This window comes from Talpa occidentalis, unplaced genomic scaffold (genome assembly GCF_014898055.3).
Source record: "Talpa occidentalis isolate TD23 unplaced genomic scaffold, MPIMG_talOcc4v2.1 talOcc4.9, whole genome shotgun sequence".
In the NCBI taxonomy this organism is placed as follows: domain Eukaryota; kingdom Metazoa; phylum Chordata; class Mammalia; order Eulipotyphla; family Talpidae; genus Talpa; species Talpa occidentalis.
Genome location: NW_023605305.1, coordinates 3619922 through 3638998, shown reverse-complemented (window position 1 = coordinate 3638998; position 19077 = coordinate 3619922). Strand labels below are relative to the sequence as shown.

The 19077-nt window shown below is 70.8% G+C and overlaps 1 protein-coding gene across 1 annotated transcript; it reads right to left on the bottom strand.

Annotated features, from left to right (window-relative positions):
- Positions 1 to 1235: 1235 nt before the first annotated feature.
- On the bottom strand, positions 1236 to 15473 carry SLC45A1 (solute carrier family 45 member 1). Its single transcript, XM_037500155.2, is given in 18 exon segments — positions 1236 to 2163; positions 3343 to 3507; positions 3509 to 3549; positions 4558 to 4671; positions 4674 to 4733; positions 5521 to 5622; positions 5625 to 5673; positions 7434 to 7594; positions 7597 to 7650; positions 7653 to 7722; positions 7724 to 8004; positions 8007 to 8129; positions 8132 to 8164; positions 9881 to 10105; positions 10699 to 10791; positions 11231 to 11572; positions 11575 to 11650; positions 15447 to 15473. Coding segments are annotated over 17 exon segments (2229 nt in total). The 5' UTR covers positions 11627 to 11650; positions 15447 to 15473; the 3' UTR covers positions 1236 to 1899.
- Positions 15474 to 19077: the final 3604 nt, after the last annotated feature.

Sequence of the window (19077 nt, the reverse complement as noted above, 5' to 3'; positions counted from 1 at the left end):
CGTGGGTGTTGCAGAGAGGCCAGGGGTGTCCCCTAGACAGACTGCACCTCCTGTCCCGCGCCGGCACATAGTAGGGGCTCCGTAAACACTGGCCGAGTGGCAGAGGTCCTGCGTCCTCGGCCGCGGGCGGTTTCTCACACTGTCCAGCCTACTCTCCCCAGCAGCCCTGCCTGGGAGCAGAGTCACAGGAGGGAGGCCCACAGCAGCCCTTCTGCATGTGAGGAGCCAGGAGTGAGGGGAGCCTCCTTGGTCCTCGTCTCTCCTGAGGATTCGGCCGTTCTGAGCAGACATTCCAGAGCACAGCCATCCAACACCACGTTTTCTAGAAAACCTAAAGCACTTCCAAGCATCATGAAAGTAGGGTGGACAAGGGCCGGGTCCTAGGAATAACATCACAGGAAACCCAAAGGAGCGGTGATTTGGAAGGCGGGGGGCCTGGTCTGTGCTCCACCCACACATGGCTCTGGGACAGGAGACCGTCCTCACTCTGCCGGTCGCCGTGAAGGGTAAAGCGGCGTGACACAAAGACACAGGGAATGGGTGATGCCAACCTGGGCAGGCTGCATGGAGGAGGTGGCATTGTAGCTCCTAGGATGACTTAGAAAAGAAGTGGAGGGACCACGGCAGGGGGAGCGTGAGCACAGGGCAGGTCTGCCAGCCGCTGGCCAGGGCTCTGCTGCGATGCAGCAGCTGGAGCTGCAGAGAGCAGGAGGCCCGGGAAGGGCAGAGCCCGGATTAGGGTGTAAAGAGGAGAGGGGAGACTGGCGGCAAGGAGCTGGGCAGAGATCCTGGCCCAGGGCCAAGACCCAGGGAGGAAGGGCCTGGGCCCCGGGGCCTCTCAGGAGCCACCCCAGCCCCGGGAGGGCAGCCGTGAGGCCTGCAGGGAGGCTGCACCCAGGTGGGGCGGTGGCCAGCGTGCCCTGCGGAAAGCTGTTTCGTGCCCAGCTGTGCCTCACGCTCGCTGCCATGGCCCCAGCTCCTCAGGTGGGTGACAGGTCCAGGGCCCTGTTGCTCGTGTAAAACACGTGGTCAGCGTGTCCCGTGTGTGCCCGAGACGGGCAGTGCGGGCAGCGTCCTGGGGCCAGGCCCAGCTCCGTGCAGCGGGTGCCAGGGCGACAGCCACGCCCCAGGGACGGGGTCCGCGGCCAGCTCAGCGCCCACGGACGCGGACAGTCCAGGCGGTGCGGTGCCTCGGCCCGCACGGGAAGCCGGGGCTCACCCTGGCTGTCCCCCTTGGGGGTCCTGCCTCACAGGGAGTCTTGCGATGCAGGCATTTGGGGCTTGGGACCCCTCAACTGCACCAGGGGCGCCCCGGCTCGGATCGCAGGCATCTTCTCGTGTCACCAGGAGGCGTCACCCTGCGTTGCTCAAAGGGTCTTGCCAGAGAGGCGGCCCAGACATTGTCCCTAGGACAACCCACCCCGGTTCCCGACCTGCTCCCTTCAAGCACCGACCGCGCCTCAGGCAAAACCTCAGGGAGGCCCCGGCTGCTCTCACCAGAGCCCCGAGGGCAGGACGAGTTGCTCATGGTGGAGGCCCAGGACCTACCACTGCCTGCCACCCCCAGGACGGACAGGTGGTTTGGGTGGGCAGACATGGGGGATGGACGGACGGGCGGGCGGACAGGTGTCGGGGGTGCCCCCCGGCCTTGCAGGGTGTTTCCTGCGTCCCCGGACAGCAGTGCCCATCCCGACGTCGGCAGATGTCTTGGGGGTGCTCCCCCCCCAGAGAACCATCGCGCTGGCTCTCGTCGCCTTCACAGTCAATGAGAGATTCTTGGGGCCCCTGCCAAGGCCCCAGGAGACCCCTCGGCTCCGGGAGCCACACCAGAAGCTGGCGCGCTCGCTGCCGCCCTTTATTGTGCCGTCGCGTATTTACACTCCAGCCGGGCCTGGCGCGTCACACGTTGAGGAGGAGGGGCTGGTGCTCCTCGTCGGCGTCGCCGGGGGGGACCTCGTAGACCACACACAGGGAGGAGTACAGGCAGCCGAGGAAGGACACCAGGCTGGAGAAGTACATCACCCCGTTGGCGCTGCCCACGGCCGCGGTCAGGGGCCCCAGCACCAGCGACACCAGGATCTGGGCCAGGAAGTACTGGCAGCTCAGCAGGGAGATGTCCACGCCCATGCCCCGCCGGGTGCCGTCCGCGCTGGACCCTGCGAACTGGCCAGGAGAAGAGCCGCGTCAGCGGGGCCCGCGGCCGCCTCCGGGCCCGGCAGCCCCCGAGACCCGGCCAGCGCTGGCTCACGGGCCGGGCCATGCGCCCGGGGCTCGGCCAGGGATGCCCGGATCTGTTCAGGGGCGGCCAGGGCCCCGAGCAGAGCAGCAGGCTCAGGGCCGCGTCCTCGCGGTGGAAAGCCGGGGGGCCCGAGGGGCGCTCCGTGGTGGAGGTCGCGGGTCAGCCCCAAACCCACAAGCCAGCAGCGGCCGGGCGGCCGCGGAAGGGGCAGGCGGCTGGGCCCAGGGGACTGACGGGGGCCGGGGGCTGGGAGCCGAGCAGAGACGCCCAAGCCCCCTGGTCTCTTGGGGGCTGCCCTTTGTCTTTGGGGGTGGCGAGGGGCCCGTCTGCGTGGCCGGGAGGCGGTGGTGGCTGGGGCCGGGGCGGGGGGCGGCCCAGCCGAGCTCCCGCAAGACCACGCGTGACCAAGGCCCAAGACGAGAGGCCCCGAGCTCAGGTGGCCCCTCACTGCAGACCGCGCCAGGCCCGCGACCGGCCCGGCCGCACGGACACGTGGCCGAGCCCTGAGGACGGCGGCCGGGGAGAGAAGCCAGGGGGCAGGGCCGCGGGGTCCGCCAAGAGGGCGCCACAGACAGACCAGCGGGGCTGGGGCGACGGTTTCTTTTGGGGGTGACAAAAATGTTCTAACTGACGATGGTGGCAACGGCCTGGCCCAGCTGGTGAGCCAGATCTCAGTCAAGCAGTTAAAGAGCAACCCAGGCTGAACAAAACCCCAAATTCTGCATAGAGACAGGACGGCGCCCCCGATGTTCTGCAGTCAGACACCACGCGGGGCCCCCCGCAGCCGGCCCGGAAGGCGCAGCCTGCATCTGGGCTCGTCTCAGCGCCCCGTTTAGTACCAAGGCGACCGCTCCGCCACCTCGCCCACGCCCAGGCTCGCAGCAGGCGCCCCGGAAGCCTGACGGGGTTGGGGGCGCCCCGGGGTGGGTGGGCCTCTCCTTCCCGCTCCCCAACTTCCCGCATGGATGGGGCAGCCGTCTGCTGGGGGGAGGGCTCTTGCCATGCGTTCAGGGTCTGCACTGCACCAGCCCCGAGCCCCGGCCGCCGGGGGCGCCCAGCAGGGTCCCCCCGAGAGCGCGGGGGCAGCAGGGACGGGGCCGTACCTTCTTGCTCTGGTAGTACTCGCACAGCAGCGAGTAGGGCAGGGTGCACAGCGTGGAGAACAGGACCCCGTAGGTGGTGCAGAGCGCCAGGACCACGTAGAGGTTCCTGGAGAGCGTGGCCAGCCCGGTGCCCAGGCCGAAGGCCAGGTAGGCGATGAAGTAGAGGGGTGCGGACGCTCAGGAGGCCCTCCAGCTTCTCCAGGATCGCTGCGGGGAGGCGGTCAGCTGCCCACGGCGCGGGGCTCAGTTGCCCCATCACCGCCCCGGCCAGGGGGAATGGGGCGGGGGGCCGGCTTGGCAGCAGGGGGCCCCAGGCCAGAGAGCCTCGGGCGGCCCGGGTGCTGGGGGCCCGGGGCTCTGGCGGGGCCCAGGACAGGGCGGACCCGCGGACGGCAGGGCCGGCCACACGGCGGGGGACGGGGCGGGGACGGGGCGTTGGCGCTAAGCCTTGGGTTCTTGTGCGGGTCCGGCTTCTAGAACGAGGGCGCCGCCAGCCCGGTCCCCGCTCCTAGAGGCACCCAGGGGCCTCGCGGGGTGGCCCAGGAGGGCGCGGCAACGTGGACCCCGAGAACGCGCCCCCCGCCCCGCGGCCGCCTCGGGCGAGAGACCCAGGGGGCGGGGCGCCGGCGCGGGCCTGTCCCCACCGCGGACGTCACTCCCGGGGCTGGGCTGGAGAAACGAGGGGAGCGAAACGGACCCACAAGCCACGGGCCCGGGAGAGCCCGCGTGAGCCGGCGCCGGGCCGGGGATGGTTTTCGTATTTTTCAGTTTTTCTCATAAACCACAAGACTGTCCCTGGCGCGGGGAAACCCCAGGAGCCAAGTTCCCGCGAAGGAGGCCGAAGGCTGACCGGGGGGCCCTGGGCGGCTGGGGCGCAGCACCCGCGCGCACCTGGCCCCGGAGCGTGACCCCACCGGCGAGGGCCCCCCACGCCTCACCCCGCACCGCTGTGTGGAGGGGGACGTGGCCGTGGGGAGGGTGGGGGCGTGGGCAGCGACCCCGTGGGCTGACCCTCGGCCAGCAGCTCCCGCAGGTCTGGACGCAGCCCCAGCCCGGGCGGGGGCGCCCCGCAGGTTGTAGAAATGACTGAGAAAAGCCCCAGTCTCACTCCAAATTGGGATTTGGGGAACCTGCGTTGTCCAGAACAGATCTGCAGCCCCCCAGGCGGGGCCCAGGGGCCCCAGAGCCGGGGGCGGGGGGGGGTGCGGCGGGTACCTGAGTAGAAGGCGGCGCTGAAGGCGTAGATGCACATGCCCCAGCAGCCCATGGTGACCCCGCTGTTGTACTTCTGGTACTCCTCCGACGAGTGGGGCGCCTTGGGGTCCCCTGGAACACCACCTCGCCCATGAAGTCGGTGTAGAAGAGCAGCATCCCCTCAAAGGAGAGCCAGCCTGGGAGGCAGAGGCATGGTGAGGCCGCAGGCTCTCGGGGTTCAGCGGCCCGCGGTCCACCCCAACACCCCCGCCCGCCCCCCCCCCAGCACTGGCCTCTGTAGCAGGGAGGGTTGGTTTGCTCTGGAAAGCTGCGCCCAGCCCTGCTCCCCGAGGCCCGGCCCCGCTGCCCAGCACCTGCCCCCACGGGAAGACAAGAGTGCGGGGCGCGGGGCGCGGGCTGGGGAAGGCGCAGGGGGCGGGGTGCTGCCCTAAGTTTCAGGACGCGTGAGGAGGCGCAGCAGGACCTCTCGGTGAGGAGACGCCCCATTGGGCCTCCACCAGGGGCCCCCGCGCGGGCACCCCGCTTTCTTTGAGGCTTAGGGGCCCCTAACCGCGCTGCTCCGACGGGCTCCGAGGCCGGCCGGGCCGCTCCGCTCTGTCCCGCAGGCGAGACCCTGGGCTCGGCTTCCTCCGGGACCGGGGGGGGGGGGGGGAGCACAGCCGGCCCCCAGGGAGCGCCAGACCTGGACCCGGCGCTGGCCGTCGGGGACACGCGGGGCCTCTGTCTCTGGGAGCCGGATGGCAGGGCCCCCCACCCGCTTCAGGGCACAGGCCCCGCGCCAGAAGGGGCGGCTGCCACTAGGGGCCAAGAGGGTAAAGAGGGTTTGGCTCTGGCGGGGTGAGGTGTCCCTGGGGGGGGGGGGGGGCGCCAGAGCGGCTGTCTCTGCCCCGCCCGGCGAGGAGCCTCCCCCCGCCGCCCGAGGGGCCCGGGATGCGGGCGCCGGCCGGGGCCCGGGGCGCTCACCCAGGAAGTGGTTGACGCACAGGCTGCGCAGCGCGCGGGGCATGCTGCAGATGCTGGCGCACAGCTGGCGCAGCGACAGGGCCTGGCCCGCGGGCTCCCGCAGCCCGGCAGCTCGCTCTCGTACTTGACGCCGTTCAGCAGGATGTTGGCCACCTGCAAGGCCGGCCGGGTCAGGGCGGGAGCGCCGCGGCCGCGGTGAGGGGCGCGGGACCCCCGGAGACCGACGGGCTGTGGCCTGGGGGCGAGCGGCGCCCCGGGACGGGCTCCGCTGCCTGCGGCCGGCAGGAGGGCCGGACCTGGGCCGCGGGTCCCCAACGCCAGCCGCGTGGCAGCGACGGGAGCGAGAGGGTGGGGGGCGGCAGTGCAGGCCCTCCGCGGCCCCCCGTTCCGGGAGAGGGGTGGGAAGGACTTGCTTCCGGGGGGCTGGGGAGGGGCGTCCCCCCCCCACAGCGGCCGGGTGCCCGGGTGCAGGAAGGACCGCGGGGTTGGCTGCCCACACGGCGGACAGCCCCGTCGCGGCCTAGAAACCGCAGCGGGGGGTCTCGGTATCTTTCTGGGGCTCGGGATGGACGGTCCCGGAGCCACCGACTTGGCGAGGCCTCGCTCTGGGGGTGCCGGGGTGCCCGCGGGCGCGCTCAGGAGAAGGCGCAGCAGAGGCTCTGGTCCCCGGGGCTGCAGAGGCAAACGCCCGCTGGTCCGGGCCGGGAGGGGCCCCGTTCTTGGGGGGCCGCCCCCACGCAGGCCAGAGGGAGCCGGGTGGAGCCACCCCCCGCCTGAGCCCAGGGTATTCGCCTCAAGGAGCGGACCGGCCGCTGCGCCCCGGGGAAATGGGACAAAAAGATCAAAAGACTTCGCAGCGGCCCCTGGAGATCTGTATCGGGAAGCCAGTCTGCATTTGGGGGAACAACGGGGCCCAGTGTTGACAAAAGGCCTCATGGCTGTCGGGGTCATCGAGAGCGAGGGGCTCCTGGACTCGCGCCCCTGGAGACACCCCTTTGCCAGTGACGGGGTGTCCTGGCTCTCAGGGACACAGCACCCCACTCGGGCGAGGCCACCATCCCCCTTCAGAAGTGACCCGAAGGGTGTTAAGGCTTCAGGCGTGATGCCGCGGAGGGGAGGGGGACCCCAAGAACCCAACGAGTGAGTGAGCAGCCACCTCAAAAATGCTCTAGGAGCCTCCCACTGAGCCCGGGGGTCTCCCAGCCTGGCCGGGACACCTGACTGGGCCCCCACCCCGTGTGGGGCAGGACTGCCGGGCGGGATGGGGTGCTAGGGGGGGAGACACGGCCCGCCGCGGCTCCCGCCCCCGGCCTGTGTCGCCCGAGCCTCGCCTTCCCCTCTCCCCGCTCGGCCCCTCTGAAACGAGGTCGCCCTGGCACGTGCCCGAGGGCGTGCGGGCAGCCCCGGGTCTGCTCGGAGAAGCCTTTCTTCCAGAAAGCCCCCAAAGCTGTGGACAACCCCCTCGCGGGGGTGCGGCCCCTCGGCCCGGCACGCGGGCCCAGTCAGCGCAGCTTCCCAGCGTCCCGCCCTGGCAGCCGCGGCCCTCGGCGCCGGGAGAAACGTCGCGGCTCCCGGGAGGCTGAGCTCAGGGCAGCCCCTGGGGGGGGACACCCGCCGGGCTCGGGCTTCTGGGCCACTCTCCGGGGACTCCGACCCGCAGGCCCTCGGACGCGGCGGGCGGTCCCGGGAAGGCCTGCACCACGGACGCGGCCCGCAGCCCCGCCGGGCCAACGGGGCAGGGCTCGGGGAGCCCCCGGCGTCCTGGCTGGGGCACACGGGAGACGTGCGGCCCCCGAGCCCGTGTAGCCTCTCGGGGGCCACGCGGGTGACGGCGCTGCGGCCGCGCCTCCCTCCCCGCCAAGGCTTGGCCGGCCCGGACGGGGCTGGGCACGTCCCTCTCCGCCCTGGCGTACCTGCTGGCTGAAGGTCACGTTCCTTCTCCTGCTGGTGTCGGGGCCGCCGCCCCCGCGCGTCGGGGATGGCAGGGTCTGGGGGCGCTTCAGGATCCCCGACGACCTCGGCTTGGAGGTGTCCAGGGAGCCCACCCTCAGCACGTCGCCGTCGGGGCCGCCCAGGCCCCCTCCCGCCGGTCCCCGAGGCCGCAGCCCGGCCGGTGGAAGCCGTCGGGGGCCGGGGGAAGCTGACGCTGAGCGCCTGGCGCGGGAGGCTGCCCGAGACGGCCAGGTAGCCGTCGGGGCCGCCCCGTGAAGCAGTCGATGAGGACGCTGTCGATGTTGGCGGTGCCGAAGGACGAGGCGAACTCGTTGAGCCCGGTCAGCGAGCTGTCCCTGCTGATGAAGCTGCCGTACTTGGGCGTGAGCGGGCTGAGCGGGGAGACGGGGCCCGAGAAGCTGGCGTACAGGCCGGGGGCCGCGTGGCCGGCCGGGGCGTCGCCGGCGCCCGCGTCCAGCAGCAGGGGCGGGGAGGGGGGCAGCGGCAGGCTGGGGCTCTTCAGCGCGGTCCTCTTCGCGCTCGGCGGCCGCAGGGCCTCTCGGGGATGCTGACCAGGGTGAGCACGGTGGTGACGCTCAGCGTGACGGCCGTGAAGACGTAGATGACCCGCAGCTGCCCGCCCAGGGCTCTCCCGAAGCCGGTCTTGTCCCAGTGGATCCCCCGACCACGTATCCGAAGCCCCCTCCCAGACCTGGGGAGAGAGCGGAGCGCGAGCCCGGGGCCACGAACCCCAAAATGAGAGCGAGAGCAGGGCTCGGGGGCTGCCTGCCAGGGCCCACGGCGAGCCCCGGGGTGACCCCTGCAGACGAGCCCTTTGTGGAGCCGCGCAAGTGGATGTGCAGACCGCCGTCTCCCGGGCCCCCGGCGCACAGGGGGTGTCGTCTCTCCAACCCCGGGCCGCGCCCCCAGCCTCGGGCCTCATGGCGTCGTCCCCCACGACTCTCACCTCCACCTCGGGGGACGCCCCAATGCTCACCAGGGGTGGGTGCGCCCCGGGGTCAGCGGGCCGGGGGCGCCACGGGGCTGCCGGGAGCCGGCCCTCTCCTCTGTCCCGCTCCCTGCGCGGCCCGGCCTCGGGCGCAGGCTATGGCGAGCCGGGCCACGCCGCAGTCGGAACCGGGGCAGGCGCCGCCGGGCGCCGGCAGCCGCAGACCACGTGCGCCAGCCCAGCCTCGAAAGCAAGGGGCGCCGCTGCCAGGCCCCGCCCGGGCCCTCCTGCGCCTTCCGGCTCCGGCGAGATCGCGGGGGGTTTATTTTGACGAGTCGGGTGGGGAGACCCCCTCTCTTGGCCATCCCTGACGGGGAAGAAGCTGCACCCCCTGCACTTTGTAGGGAGAACCGGGAGGGGTCACTTGGGGGGCTGCCGTTTACATAGTGACGTCTGTGGGGAAGGTCTGGGCTCACACATGCCCTTGTCAACCTTCCGACGCCCCTCAGGTGCGGCAGGGCCTGGATGTCCTTAACAACCTTCACGTCCCCCAGAGGGTGCTTCCAGGCACCCCCTTATTCTTGATTTCCCATGTTGGCTCCAATTAGCTCCCCCTGCCCCTTCGGAAGACACAAGTGCTGTCGTGTGCCCCTAAATGTGGCCAAGGGAGGGGGGGAGGCGAAGGGGGGGGCAGTGGCATTTTCTACAAGTGACTTGGGCTTGGAGAGGCCACGGATGGTGACCCCCGCCCCCCCCCTGTTTGCTCCCACTGTCTGGGGCCAGAACGAGGCTCCGAGTGGTCAGCCCTGCCCGGCCGAGCTCCTGGCTCTGACAGGCTGTTCCCTGGGTTTCAAATTAAGTGCAATGCGGCGTGTGTGCGCGTGTGGGAGCATGTGTGTGCTCGTGCGCGTGTGCATGCACGGTGTGCATGTGTGCATACACACATGTGCGTGTGTGCATACACACAGCTGTGTACACACGCACACAGACACACACGCAGTTGACTCCTTGCTCCCGGTTCCGTACGTGGGGCTCTCCCCACCTGCTGACTCGATGGGTGCCCCGGGGACACGCTCCGCGCCCAGCCTTCCCAGGAAGGTGTGAGGCAGCAGGAGCCGCGCTAGCGAGGCTCACCAGGTGGGGTTCCACCGGCGCGTGTAAAGGGAGGCGTCCCCAAGCAGAGCCCCATGAACATGGGGGAACGGGCTGCCTTAAGCAGAGGCCACAGGCCCGACGCCAGCATTGCCCCGGGGCCGCGCGCAGCGTGTGCTAAGGCAGGGGTCACGGTGAGGTCTCAGGATGTAACTGGGGGGACGAGGAGCGTGACGTGCACGTGCGCACAGCCCCGGCGCCCCACGGGCAGACCCGCGGCCGAGCCGGGCCGGTCAGCGCTCGCGCGGGAATTTGAGCCTCACCGCCTCGATGGGCGCCGGGGTGGGAGGAGACGCCCCAGGGGGCCGCGGCCAGCGCGGGCCTTACCTGCCAGCAGGGCGTGGATGTTGAGGCCGCGGTCCTGGTCGGCCGGGCCGCACACGTCCATCATGTAGGCGTGGCTGGGGTTGTCGGCCGAGTCGGCGCTGAAGTCCATGAGCACCACGCCGCACACGGTGAGCAGGATGCCCCACTTGTGGCTGGCGCTGCTGTCCGCCAGCGCCGCGCCGATGTCCCTGCCGTTGAGCAGCAGCGAGAGCCCCAGCAGCGCCCCTGGGGACGAGAGACAAGCTCACCCCGAGACGCAGGGGCCGCGCCCCGCCTGCCCCGCGCGGTCCTGCGCCCTCGGGGCCCGGGAGCCTCTCCCACCCGGCCACCGCCCTCGCCACCCCTGCTCGGGCCGGGCCGGGTCTTATTTCGCCGGGGGAGACGGGACTGCAGGGGCTCATTTGAAAAAACGGTCAGAGTGACGGATTCCGACGGCGTCCGGGGCCAGGCGCGGGGTGCCCCGTCCCCACCCGGCGGAACGGTCGGCAGCGAAACCGTGGACCCCTGAAGCTGAGCCATGTCGGGAAGCGACGCTGCGTCAACAAAAACATTTCTAAAAAGAAAAAGGTCTCCGGGGCCTCCCCGGGGGCGCAGCGGTTGAGCGCTGGGTGGCGAGGCTGCCCGCACCGTCTGCAGCGCCGGTTCGATCCCCGGCCGCCGGCGAGGGCCCCACAAAAAAAAAAAAAAAAAAAAGAGAGAGAAAGAAAAAGCGTCCGGGCGCCTGCGCTCGCCAACACTGGCAGCGTGTCCTGCGGGGAGCAGCGGGGGCTCTGCTTTCCTTTGCTTTGTGCACGTGACCTCCATGCCGGGCGACAGACCTATGGCCAGGACAAGAATGAAAGGGCGTCTCCTTCCAAACCTTGAGGTACATCGGTCACTCCACGCGCCCAGCAGCGGCTGCAGCAGGAACCCTGAAACAGAGCGGCGGGTCAGGGCTCCCCGCGGGCAGGGGCCTCCTCGCGCCCCGGCGTCAGGGGACCAGAGGCTGCCGCGCAGAGGCTGCCTCTAAGCCCTGAGCTAGAAAACAAGGCGGTGGGCCCCTGGGGCCAGCAGCGCCCCGCAAGGCACAGCCGCTGCCTTCCCCGGGACCCCGGGACCCCGGCAGGGAGGCGGCTGGGCGCCCCGGGACAGCTCGGCAGCTGACGGGCATAGCTCCCCGTTCTGCGGTCTGGTTTGGAGGAGCCCCTGGACGGCGGGGCATGGCCGGGGCTCCCCCTCCCGACGTCCCAGGTGAGCGGGGCCGTCCCAGGTGAGCGGGCGTCACGCTGGCTCTGCCCCGTCCCCTGGGAGCCCCGAGCGGCTTCCTCGGAGGCTTTTGGAAGCTTCGCGGCGCCCGCGGGCCGGGCTCACCGAGGATGGGGCTGATGAACCACACGAGGCTGTAGAGCTGGTCGGGCAGGCCCATCTGCAGCAGCACCGGCGTCACGTAGGCCGTCTCCATGGCGTAGCTGAACTCGATGCCGAAGAGGATGCAGCCGTTGAAGAGCAGCTCCCGGAAGGACCTCTGGGGGTGCAGATCCCCGAAGTCCACCAGCTCGATGGGGCACGGGGTGTTGGGGGGCGGGGGCGGGGAGGGGCGGATGCACTTCCTCCTCTTGGGGTGGCGCTTAAAGTTGTTGGCCCGGTGGCTGATGTGCCGCGTCACGGACCCCGCGTAGCCCGACACCTGCGTCCTCCAGAAGTCCTGGGGGCCAGCGCGGGGAAGAGGGCCTCTCCCGGAGGGGTGCTGCTCGCCGGCGGGATCATCGTACAGGGGGCTGGCGGGTGTTCCTGTGGGGAAAGCCCATGGGGCCACCGTCAACAGGGGGCCTCCCCCTCAGAGAGCACGCCCCCCGGCCCCCGGTCCCCTTTCCCGTGGGAACAAGGAGGTCGCAGCGGAAAGCCCGTGGAGGCCCACGCCGAGCACCCCGAGGTGGCGCCCGGTGCCTGCAGGGGATGCCAGTGCAGCCCCTCCCCCAAGGAGCCCGAAGCTGGGTGCTGTCTGCGGGCCCCGCATTAACACTCAAAGGGCCTGCTCCCCAAACATGGGGAGGGTCAGGCCAGACCTGGGGGGCCCCGAGCAGGCCAGTTCATTTTCAGGCTGACGATGCCCCTGCCTGCAGGTCCCAAGGGAGCAGAGACGAGGGGGGCCAGCCCGGGACAGGCCTCCCAAGAGCCCTGCTGCCAGCTTCGGGGACACCCTCCCTCCAGGGGCGGTGAGCCACAGGGGCCACCCCCGGGAAGCAGGCTGCCCCGCAGGCCAGGCCAGGAGCCCCGCCAGCAGCAGCTGATGGGCTGAATGCGCGCCCACCGGCCCGGGAATCCGCACCCGGGCCCGGGAGCCGAGACTTGGTCTGGAAGGGCCCCTTGGAGTCAGCAGGCCCCGCCGCCTGGCGCCGCGCGGGACAGCAGCAGGCTCCCCGGAGCCGCGGGGCTGAGAAGTAGACCCCCCCCCCGTCCTCGCGTCGCTTTGTGGGCCCGGGTCAGCGTCCAGCAGCCCCTGGGGCTTCACCCCCGAGGGAAAGAGGCGGAACGACTCTGTCAGGGGTGTCTAGGGCGCTGGCCCCGGCCTCCCACCTGCCTCACCAACACTGACTCCGTTTTTTTGAAGTCCTTCCTGAGCCTCACGTGGGTCCCGAGCCAGAGGCGACATTCCAGCACCTTCTCCCAAGGGCGCTTGTGATTTACCAAGTTCGCCGCTAGTTCCAGGCTTCAGAAACGAAGCCCTACTTCTGACACTAGCTGACCACCCCCTCCTTCGCTGACCGCCGACGGGTGAGCTCCTCATGAATCACTCTGAAACGCCTCGGCACTCCAGGCCTGCGTCCCCCAACCTACCCCCCCCACCCGCGGACACGTCGTCTTTCTTCCCTTCAGAAGAAAATGGTGGCAATGGTTTGCCTCAGAGATGTCCCGGCAGGAACCAGGACGTCGTGTTAGCCCAGCGACCCGCCCATCTACCCTCCTATGCCCTGTCCTCACACCCACGTGTCTACCATCCATCCATCCATCCATCCATCCTCCATCTGTCCATCCTTCCACCATCATCCATCCATCCATCCATCCACCATCCACCCATCCATCCACCATCCACCGTCCATCCACCATCCATCCCCATCCATCATCATCCATCCATCCATCCGTCCATCCATCCACCATCCTCCATCCGTCCATCCATCCACCATCCATCCATCATCCACCATCCATCCACCATCCATCCATCCACCATCCATCCACCATCCATCCCATCCTCCATCCATCCACCATCCATCCAGTCACCATCCATCCACCATCCATCCACCATCCTCCATCCACCATCCATCCACCATCCATCCATCATCCACCATCCATCCATCATCCATCCATCCACCATCACCATCCTCCATCCACCATCCATCCATCCATCATCCACCATCCATCATCATCCATCCATCCCATCCATCATCCATCCATATCCATCCATCCATCCACCATCCATCATCCATCTCCATCCACCATCCATCATCCACCATCCATCCACCATCCTCCATCCACCATCCATCCACCATCCTCCATCCATCCACCATCCGTCCATCCATCCATCATCCATCCATCATCCATCCATCCATCCACCCATCCATCCACCCACCTGCTACCCATCCTCCCACCTGACTGAGTACTGGACACCAATTCTTAGAGATAAAAGAAAGACCCAGGTCTAGCCCCACAAGGTGCAAAGCGGAGGAAGGCGCCGTGAGAGGGGGCGTCACCTGTGCGAAGAGGTGTGAGCGCCCGTCGTGCACAGCGGCTGTGTGGTGAGGGACGCCGCCGCTGGGGGGCTCAGCTGATCACGCAGGGCCTTGAAGCCTTGCCACGGGTGGGTTTATACTAAGACGAGGGGACTGGCGCACCCCGAGCCTCTGTCTACTCTCACGTCTATGAATGGCTTCCCCGGGGTCCTGAGAAGATCCCGCGGGCTCCTCTGCAAGGACAGGCGGACCCAAGCGTGGGGCAGGCGAGGGACTGTCTAAGACAAGCGTTCACGCACGAGGCGTGCGGCCAGAACACTTTCACAACGCTGAGCTCCCCGCGCGTGCTCCTCCCGCCTCCGCTCGGGCCTGGCCGCAGCACGCGCCGCACAACACCCGCCGGCTGGCCTCGCTCGCCCGGGGCACCCAGGTGGGCACCCCGGGGCCTCGCTCAAAGTCACGGAGCTGGGGCGCCCCTGGAAGCTGCCTCTCCTTCCAAATCAGAAGGAAGCCCTGGAGCCCAGGTGTGGGGGCCGGCGCCCGCTCCCAGCCCCGCGCACCCGGCCACCCTGCCCTCTCCTGCCCTGCGCCAGGCCCTCCGCTGGCCCCGGGAGGGAGCCGACTGCAGGGCCGGCGCAAGTTGGCCTTTCCCCGGCCTGAAGACCCGCAGGTCCCCTGGGGAAGAATCTCGCCTCCCGCGGCAAGGACGCTTTTGAAAGGGGGACCTTTTGGACCCTGCCTAGAATGGACCCCGGGGACCCCTGCCTACCGGTAAGACGATTTCATCAGCACCTGCCCCCCACCCCAGGCTCAAGCCTCCTTTGCAGCCTGACCCCCTTGGGGCCCCAGCATCTCCGGCGGAATTAAATCTGGGCTGGGAAAAAGTCATTGCTAGGGGACCCCCTTCAAATTTGGGGGGGTGTTTCCATGCTTATTTTAAAAATATGTATTCGAAACCGTGACCTGTTACTTCAAGAGAAATGTGTCAAATTCGCTCCTGCCCAAACGGCTGGGAGGGAAACACCGAGCAGCACGCGGCCTTGGCTGTCACCCCTCCCCGGGACCCCGGACCCGAGGCCGCCGCGGGCCGGCTCTGGGGTGCAGGATCCAGTCCCTGGAACTGGGCCGTGGCGGACGACGCGGCGAGTGATTCCTACAGACGAGCAAGGTCGGGGCCTGAAGGCCCGAGGACCCCGCACGAGCCCACTGCACCCCCCTGCCCCCCGAGCCCCCCGCCCCCGCAGCCCCTCGCGCCCCCGGCCCGCCCCGCAGGTGCAGCTTCAAGGGAGTCTCCGCGCGCACCGACAGCCGCAGTGCCCTGGGGTGCACTGAACGAGCTGGCGAAGCATCGTGGGCAGCCGAGCCCCAAAACTTGGTCCGGGCCCACGACGTGGCGTCCGGGCCCCCACGCTCCTTCCGCCGAAGGGAGACGCATCCCCTCGGCGCCCCGGGGGCGCCCCAGAAGTTCCCGCGGGCCCGGGGCAGGGACGGGGCGCCCGAGGCCTCCGGCTGCGACCCCCGCGGCCTCCCGGGCCGCACCCCGGCGGCGAGGGGCTCACCCGGCTCCTCCCGGCGGGCGGGCGCGGCGAGACCCTGACCTCTGACCCGCGGAGGGCGCGCCCCGCGGGCTGACCCGGAAGCGGATGCACCTGCCCAGGTGAGGCGCCGGCGCCCCCCGGGGCCGGGCCGGGGGTCCCCCGCGCCCGCGCCCCCGCCCCCCCGGCGGGTCCCCCCCCGCCCCGGGAGGGACGTTCGCGGCGAACAAAGGTCCCGCCGCGCCGCGCCCGACCCGCCGGCGCCCCGACCGCCGCCCGGGCCCAGGCCGCGCCCGCCGGCCCCGCGGCGCAGAGACGGGGTACCTGCGGGTGCAGCCGGGAGGCGCCCCCTCCCGGGCCGGGTCCGGCCAGCCCCGCGCGCCCGCGTCCCCGCCCGGCCGCCCCCGGCCCGCCGCGGCCGCTGCAGCATCACCCGGGGCGGGCGTGACGTCACGCCCCGCAGCCCCGCGCCCGCGCGCCCCGCGCGCCCCGCCCCGCCCGGCCGGGCGCCCGCGCGGCCTCCCTGGGGCGCGGGGGGAACGGGGGGCGCGGCCTCCCGGGGCGGCGGGGGGAACGGGGGGCGCGGCCTGCGGGGCGCGGGGAATGGGGGCGCCGCCTCCCGGGGCGCGGGGGGGCGCGGCCTCCCGGGGCGCGGGGGACTGGGGGGCGCGGCCCTCCCCGGGGCCTGGGGGAATGGGGGGGCGGCCTCCCCGGGGCCTGGGGGGAATGGGGGGCGCGCCCTTCCCGGGGCGCGGGGAATGGGGGCGCGGCCTGCCCGGGGCGCGGGAGAATGGGGGGCGCGGCCTCCCTGGGGCGCTGGGGGGACGGGGGGGGCGCGGCCTGCCCGGGGCGCGGGGGGCGGGGGGGTCGGGGGCGCGGCCTCCCCGGGGCGCAGGGGCGCGGCCCCCGGAGAGAGCCGCGGTGACCCCGCCGCGGGGCGCCCCGGTCCCCTGTGGTCCTGAAAGGACGAGCCCCGCTCCGGGCCCCGGGGCGCAGCCCCGCAGTGACCCCGGCCGGGCAGAGGCCGCGCGGGGGGCGGCGTCCCGAGGAGGGCGCGGGGGACGCGGGGCTGGGGCGGGGGTCGTGGCCTGGACGGCGGGCTCCCGGGGGCGGGGGCGCGCCGGGCGGGCCCCTTCGCGACGCGGCGGGCCGGGGCAGGGGAGCTGCGGCCCGGGCGGGCGCCGGAGCCACGTCGGCCTCGGCCGGACCCGGGCGGCCCGGCGCGGGGGGTGGGGGTGACCCCGGGGAAGGCCGGTGCCCCCAGACGGGGCCCGCAGCCCGGCCGGTGAGGGGGGTCTCGCGCCAGGAGAGGGTCGGGGCGCAGCTCTGGCGGGGCCGGGCGCGGGTGTCGGTTGGCAGCAGCCTCGGAGCCGCCGTCGCGTGCGGGTTCGGGGCTCGGCGGGGCGGGGCGGGGGGGGTGGGGGGCCGAGCCGGCGCGGGGCTGGGGCGCTGGCGAGGGTCTGGGGCCAGGCGGGGGCAGAACGGCCTGGGGGCCGGGGCGCGGCGCTCGGGGCTTGGCGGGCAGCTGCCGCGGCCCCCTGGGTGCAGCCGCCCGACCCCGCCCGGCAGGCGTTTCCTCCGGGGGTCTCGCCCGCTCCGGCGTGGGATGGGGGGTCCGGGGTCCCCGCGAGCCTGGCGCTGCGGCGCCTTGGGGCTGGGGAGAGCGGCCCGGGGAGGTGGGCGCCCGGAGGGGCCGCAACGACGGGACCCGTCCCCAGAGGCCCTGGACCCCAATTCCGGGGGTCACGTGAGCCCAGCGTGGAATGGGGGCGCCAGGACTCCCGAAGGGCGGCTGCTGCCCCCCCCCGGCAGCTGGATGACCCTGGGGGCGCCCCCGACGGGGCGGGCGATGCGCGCGGGGAGACGCCGCTGCGGCCTCAGATGGACGGGAGAGGCCTTTGCCCGGCGGCGGGGGGCGGGGGCGGGGGGCGGCGGGGGTGGGGGTTGTCGGCCTTGCGCCCACCCGCCTTCCCCGCGCGCCGCCAGGGGGCGCCCGAGCCCCGCCTTCGGCTCCTGCCCTTTCCGGCCGCGCGGCCGCGACGCCGTCGCCCCAGGGAGCGTCCGGCCGGGGAGGTCGAGGGTGTCCCCCGGCTGCGCTGCGGCGCCCCGGCCGTCGGACCCGAGGCACCGGCGTCCCCACGGGAGCCTCGCGGCTCCTGCGCCCCACAGCCTGGCTCAGCCCCCCTTCCCGTCTCCCCCAAAGTGCACCCGCTTCCCCGTTAACAGCCTGTCCGGAGAGCGCGGGCGGCTCCCGGTTCCGAAGAGCCGCGCTGCTGGGGGGTGCGGCGCGCGTGCGGCGCGTGTTTTCACGAACGCGGAGGACAAGGTCCGTCTCTCCCCTCGGGGGGTTGATGCTCGGGTACGGGCCTTCTCGGGTCCGTTTGCTTTTCACGCTCCCGGGAAGCCTCTGTGACCGGCACACCGGCTTGCACGTGCGCGTGTGGGCGCACAAGGACGCTGCTCACACACGGTGCCACACGTATTCCCCGGTGCCGCCGGCGCGCACGCACGTCCCGGGGAGGTGCGCACAGAGCTCCACCATCAGCACAGACACGCGTGTGCACGTCTGTTGGGTGTCTACACCCAGAAGTGGCGTTACAGGTGCCGACGGCGCGCGCGCGCGCACACACGCGCACACACACGCGCACATCCCGGGTGGGCGCCCCCGCTCCTTGTGCTAAGGCGGCCGCCACCCCGAGCCACCAGCTTCAGAACCGGCAGGCGTGTCCCTGCAGGGGCTCCCCGAGAAGGGGCCTCTGCTCAGGCTGCTTTGCAGATGCGGGAGCCTGGGCAGCCGCAGAGGTGGTGCCCCCGCGGCCGCCAGCGGGGCAGGGTCTTCCTGGGAGCGGGTCTGCCCGGAGCCGTCGGTGAGCCCGGGCCTGCGTCCACACGGGGGGCTCCGGGGCGGCCCGGATAACCCCCGGCCGGCGCGGGGACTGCAGCCTGCAGCGACTGTCTCCACGGCAGAAGGAATCCCGATTTGCAGACACGCCCTGTGGAAGCAAAGCGCTGCTGGACGCAGGGTGGCCGGCTGTGCGGTGAGGCCCGCTGGGGCCTGGGGAGCCGTCCCTCGGCGTCGCCCAGCTGCCCTTCCCCCCGCAGCACACCCCCGGCTCCGGGGTGCAGTGCAGCCCCTTTTTGTCTTTGACCTGACGGGTGGCGTCCGAGGGACGTGCTCTCTCGTGTCTGTTGTGTTGTGTTGACTTTGGAGCGGCCGTGTGGTCGCGCGGGCTCCTGTGCGTTTCCAGGGCTGTGTGCTACGCCCCGCCGCACACCCTCTCCGGAGACGGTGCCTGTCTCCTGGCGACATCTGGGCTCTTTCCGTTTTAGGGTATTTGGAATCAGGCTGCTTGGACGGTCGTCTGTGTTGATGGTGGCCTCGGCGCGCGCTTCTGTTGGGTGTTCATGCCCAGAAGTGGCGCCACAGGATAAATACATGCGCACCCCGAACAATTCATTTCAAGCAGTTTTCCAAAAGGCGGTGCACGTTTACAGCCCTGACCGCGGTGTGTTTCGCTCTTGTTGATTTGTTACCTATTTGGATACAAATCTTTAGCAAGTTTTGATTTGGATGCAACCCGATTGTTTTGATGGCTTTTTTTTGGGGGGTGGGGGGTGTCCAAAGGAGATGTCCTTATTTCAGGGTTAAAATTCTCCATGTTATCTTTTGGAAATGATGCATTTTTAGGCCTAGAATTCGTCAAGAATTGGCCTTTATTTTTAGTATGACTTTGGTGTCAAGTTTTATTTGTTTCTATGTGAACATCTACGTATCTAAATGGTGACTGGATGTTTTTGGTGGGAAAGAATGGCCCTCGCTGCCCGACACTCCCTCTTTATCATGGGTCAGGTCCCTCTGTGTGGGGTCAGGGCCAGTCTCTGCACCCCGTTCTGTGCTATTGGACCCTTTGTCTTGAGGATGCAGCCGATGATGCAGCCGATGATGCGGCCTTAT